We start from the raw sequence: 5,322 nt of genomic DNA on the forward strand, positions 1-5,322 counted from the left end.
GTCCCATACCCCATGGCAGCCACACACCTGCCCCAGCCTGGCTGGGAACCACTGCCCCCAGAAGGAAAAGCCATAGGGTTTATTGCACACACCCTGGGGCCAGGTTGGAGCTAGCCTCCTCGAGAGGGGACAGGCCATGCCTGCCTCTCCCACCCCCTGGGCTCTCCAGCACGGCACAGCGCGGGGAAAAGACCCTGCGATTCTCCCTCCCCGTGCACAGGCTAGCCTGGGAGTCCAGCGGCTCTTCCTCGCTGCTCTCCTCCCTGATGCGCTGGGCCGAGCCCTGGGAAGCTGGGACGGTGCTGGGGGTCCTGGTTGCACACGCAGGCTGAAGCGAAGGGAGGCAGCGAGGCGGGGTGGGGGCTCCGGCAGGAGCAGACCTCACTCGAGCAGCTTCACGTAGTTGGCTGGGAAGAGGCCGACTTTGCCGCGGCTCCGGCCCCGCCACCAGCCCTCGTCCACCATCTCGATGTGCGTGATGGTGTCGTTGGGATCGAAGGAGATCTCGTCATCCCCCTCTGCGAACACCAAGCAGGCCGTGAGTCCCCGGGAGGCAGGTGGCAGGGTCCAGGACCCTTCCCCGTGTCCCACCCCAGCACCGGCTCCAGGTTTGGACAGTCTGAACCAGACCCTGAATCCACCTGCTCGCAGGCCGGGTCTGCGGCCGTTGGGCACCAGTGGAGGAAGGAAGCAGCCTACATGGGGGCCGCAATGGGGCTTAATCCCGGACGCCTGAACCCTAGGAGCCCCTCCAGCAGCTTCGCCGTCCTTCGCTGCAAAGCTTCCCTCCCTCTGACCTGCGGCCACTCAGCGCCCCAGCACAGACCCACCTCCTTGGTAGTCGTACAGGGCTACGGCACAGATCCCAGCGATGTCCACTTCGTACACGTTCTCAGCCTCTTCTGCAGGAAAGCACAGGCCGGGTCAAGCCTGGGCTGCCCGTGTGACCACCCCGCTCCACAAACGAGCTCCCCGGTCCCCGGACTTCACTGCAATCTCCTCCCTCCCCAGTGTTAATGACCCTCTGCTCTCGCATGGTCTGGACGTTGCACTCATCAAGCTTTACTTTCTCCCACGGTTTAGTATTAGTCGCTCCCTTGACATCGCAGCCCTGAAGACTGCTCTTAACTCTGGCTACAGGCATCAGCTCAGGTGTGGGAACGTGAGCTGGGGTGAACATGCATCGAGGTGGGGGGGGCATCCCTTTGGATGAATTTATGAAAGCAATTTACATTTCATTTGAGTAACATGAGGACTCAATAAGCAATGTCTCTGGGCTACTTTTGGCCTGGCCGGTTGTGCATTTAGGCAGCGTCTGCTCCAGCAAATGAAGGCACATTCCCATGACGTTACATTTCTTTTTCTTTTGATCTTACACTCTGTGCTACACCCCTCGGCTTCTGGCCTATTACTAATACTTCCAGTTTCTTTCTAAGGGGCGAAAAATGCCTTGTGTTCTACATACGATGCCCCTCTCTGTCTGCACCCCACTTTCCAACATCCTTGATCCACGCATGGAGGCTGCTCCCTCCGCTGCACCCTAACCCTAACCCAGACCCAGCCAGAGCTGACCCGGGGGCAAGAACGGATGCACCCCCAGCTTTGCCCATGGCAGCCCCTGTGCGAGCTGCGATCCCCCTCTGATGGGGCAGAGGCAGGAGTTAGTGCTGCGGGGTCGTGGCACCTGCCTGGATGCAGGGCGAGGCCGAGCATGGCTGCACCCATGGCTCAGGGCAGGGAAACACTCGCTCCCACCCTGCCGTGCACCTGTTACTGCAGCTCTGGCCAGCGGCGGGGCTCCCCGCAGCAATATGGGGACACCGCACACGCTTGGACACGCAACCCACCGGGGCAGGGTGCGCTCTGGTCGCCGCACGGCTCTGGGTCAGAAAGGATCTCCTCGTAGTCCTCGCCCTCGTCCTCGCCCGCGAGCTCCGGCACCTCCTCGTAGTCAGCAACGCCACTGTCCTCGTAGTCCGAGGGCTCGGGCAGTTCCTCATAGTCTGCGTCCAGCTCGACGCTCTCGCTGTAGATGGGTGGCTCTGGCTTGGGCACCTCCTGCGGCCCCCCAGGCTCCTCGCCCAGGTCGGCGGGGCGCGGGGGCAGCGCGGGGGGCTCCTCCTCGTCCTGCGGCTCTGCCTCAGCCTGGGGAAGGAACCGGGGGTCACCACTCCTGCAGCCCCACGTCCCTCCGGCCTGGTGAAGTGGCGGTGCTTCCCTGTCCCCCACGCTGCTCTCCCCCAGCCATGGCTGTCCGTGGCATCTCCCGGGGCCAGGACCCCCTGGCACTGGCACGTACCTGCCGTGGCACGGGCATGGGCATGGACATGGGCACAGGGTCAGGCGGTGCAGCTGTATACTCGGAAATCCTTTTGGGTCCCGGAGCTGGTGGCGGGGAGACCAGCTCCTTGGAGACTGCTGCAGCCTTGGGGGTTTCCTGCGGGGACAGACGTCCAAGGTGTCAGCTCTGCCGCACGAGGCCCAGAGCGACTCCCACCCCTGCTCCCGATGGACCGGGTCACGCGAGACCCTCCTTCTCCCCCGCAGGACTCAGCCCCACGTCCTGCCCTGAGCCGGGGGGGAGAGTCACGCTGTGCCTGGGGAGCACATGCCAGCAGCAAGCCCGGATCCACACTGGGGAGGGTCTTGTTGGGTACAAGACCGGGGCGGGACATACTGGGATGAGTCCAGCCCAGACGCCCCGGGGAAGGGGGAGGCTCTGCCTGCGGCTGGGCTGATCCCACCCAGGTCGGGCGTCCCCGGGAGAGGGGTTCCCGCATGGCTCCGGGCTCGGGCCCCTCACCTGCTGCCGGGCCTGGGCCTGCCGCTCGCGCTGCTCCCGGGCCTGGCGCCGGGCCCGCTCCTCCTCCGCCTTCTTCCTGCTCTCCTCCTCGGCCGACTTGGCCATGCCCTCGAACCGGGACTTCAGGCTGCTGGCTCCGCTGGACGCTGTGAGCAAGCAGAGGCGGCTGCTCAGAAATGGGCTGGCCCCTCGGTCCACTGAGCCCAGCGTGGTCCCCCGCGTGCCCTACCTGCCACGCCGGCCCCCCACTGACCGCCTGCAAGCCACGGTCTTCTGCTCCAGCTCCCGCCACCCCTCCGCCCAGCCCGTGCCCAGCGCACCGTCGCCGGTGCCGTAGGGCGAGGCAAGGGGCAACAACTCTTCCCAGCAGCAGAGCCCAGGGGTGGGGTGTCCACGGGTCTTACCGGCCTCCACGGGTTTGGTTCTCTCATAGGAGGAAGTCGGTGCTTCCATCTCGCTGAAGCCAGCCGCGCTCTGCCGGGGGAAGACAACAAAGTGTGCCATGGGCCAGAGCCGGCCACCATCCCCAGGGCACGGCCAGTAGGACGCTGCCCAGGGCCGGCCGGCTCCCGGCTTGCCCGCTGGCCTGCTGCAATGAGGGTCTCCCCCGGTCTGAGTGACCCGACCCAGAGCCAGAAGGAGAGCCTTGACCATGACTGGGGAGACCCGGCTGTGCTGCTACCCAGATCTCCATGTGCTCAGAGCTGTTCCTCATTAGACAGCGCTGCTTGTGTGGCCCTGATGTGAGGGGTGCCCCGCGGAGGTGCCTGGTGGGCTGGGAGCCCCAAACATCTGGTCCCAAGATAAAACCCCTGGAATAAACCTGTTCTGCAAGCCAGAAACTCTCCAGCAACTCCCCCCATGGCCTTAATGTCATTGCTGGAGCAGCGCGTGGAGTGGACAGCAGATGTGCCAAGTGCCGAATGCACAAACTCTCGAACACTGGCGAGGGGTGAGACCACACTGAGATGGCTGGCAAAGACCTGGCATAGTCACGACACGCGTGTACTGGAAACAGCTAAGGGAGCAGGGGAGGGTCCCAGAAGGCTTGGGCCGGGGCGACCAAAGCAAGCAGAGGATTGCATTTACATTGCAAAGCAGAACCTGGAAGGGGTGAGAGGCTGGAAACACCTGAGAAGAGACAGAGACGCCGAACGCATGAGAGGTGCTGGTGGGTGATACGCGAAGGAGCAGACCTTGCCGGGACAAGACACGTAAAACCTGCCAACACCTCTGCACTGCTCCCACAATAACTACACCCCACAACAGAACCAGCAGCACTGCTGGATCTGAGTGCCGCACCTCCAGAAATGTGATATATGTAATAAATAATGCGAGATCTCTCACCCAGTGCATCGAATGCCCAGATGGAAACAACGTAGGAGAAACCAAACAGCTGCCTACAGAACGAACGCGCACCAAAAACCTATCCGAGACAAAAATAACCAGTGCCTGGTGGGTGCACATCTCTCAAGACCACCTCTCCCACTCCAGTCTCAGGTTTAATCCTCAAAGGGAATTAACAAAACACCTTTCACAGACAAGCCAACAAACTTCACTTTATCAACCTACTGGATACAAGCAATCACAGACTAAGTATAGATGCTGGATTTATGGTACAGTATAACCGGCCTGCCATCCGATAACCCCAGGTGACCTCTACATTTTACCAGCTACATCTTATCACCGGTCAACAGTTTATCACACCTGCCCGTCTTGCACCTATTAACCTCCATCTCTGCTGATCTTCCCAGCCACGCATTTGCATTTTCACAGACTTGCATTTTGCATAGCGCCCACCTGGGAGCATGCATGCAACACCAGCAGACTTTCCCTATGCCTGAAGAAGGGTGTTTGTACCCAAAAGTTTGTAAAGAACAATTTCTCCAACTATTTCATTGGTTTAATAAAAGATATCACATCTATCCAAAGAACCTTGTTTGCCTACATCCTTAGACCAACATGGTTATACCCAACACCCCCGATGCTATAGTCGAGGCACCCAAGTGGGGAGACAGAGGTGCAGATTTTGCCTATAATAACCCAGTAAAGAATATACAGGAAACAAAATGTATAAACCAGCCTGGGCACAAAGGGTCATTGGACTAAAGGGCTCTGGACAGCCTCTGGCGGGTGCAGAGATCCCATCTCAGGAACACAGCTGGGTATTCGTATCCCTCCGCTGTTTCCACCACGTGAGGCGGGCCAGTAGGGGGTGCTGCTGCGTCGAGCCGCCCATCTCCCTGCGCCCGACCACCTTCCAGGCTCCGAATGCCTCCCTAGGGGCGCCTTATGTCCGGCCGACCCCTCTCCCAGAGCACACACGCTAGTCTGGGGGTAACGTGCTGCCACCACCCCGAGAGTGGACTGTCTCGGCCCTGTATCCTCGGGGAAACACAGACCTAATAGTGCTATGGGTGCTCAACCCAATGCAGGCCCTTGGGGTACTTCCCCAAGTCCGGGGGCAAAAAGTAAAGTCTCCCTTAGTCCGCAGACCTAAGGGGTCTCTAGGCATAATT

The 5,322-nt window shown here is 60.7% G+C and overlaps 1 protein-coding gene across 1 annotated transcript in view; it reads right to left on the reverse strand.

The window, feature by feature from the left end:
• Positions 1-6: 6 nt before the first annotated feature.
• The window catches only part of LOC109292302 (src substrate cortactin-like), a 25,730-nt gene continuing 20,414 nt past the window's right edge, over positions 7-5,322 (reverse strand). Inside the window, exons 12-17 of the mRNA XM_019509714.1 lie at positions 3,208-3,277; positions 2,804-2,949; positions 2,300-2,437; positions 1,848-2,145; positions 831-902; positions 7-518 (exon numbers count right to left, since the gene is read on the reverse strand). Of these exons, the coding sequence (XP_019365259.1) occupies positions 382-518; positions 831-902; positions 1,848-2,145; positions 2,300-2,437; positions 2,804-2,949; positions 3,208-3,277 (861 nt within the window). The 3' untranslated portion in view covers positions 7-381. The remainder of the gene's footprint in view (positions 519-830; positions 903-1,847; positions 2,146-2,299; positions 2,438-2,803; positions 2,950-3,207; positions 3,278-5,322) is intronic.

Source organism: Gavialis gangeticus, unplaced genomic scaffold (genome assembly GCF_001723915.1).
Source record: "Gavialis gangeticus isolate Ggan-Ray unplaced genomic scaffold, GavGan_comp1, whole genome shotgun sequence".
Lineage (NCBI taxonomy): Eukaryota > Metazoa > Chordata > Crocodylia > Gavialidae > Gavialis > Gavialis gangeticus.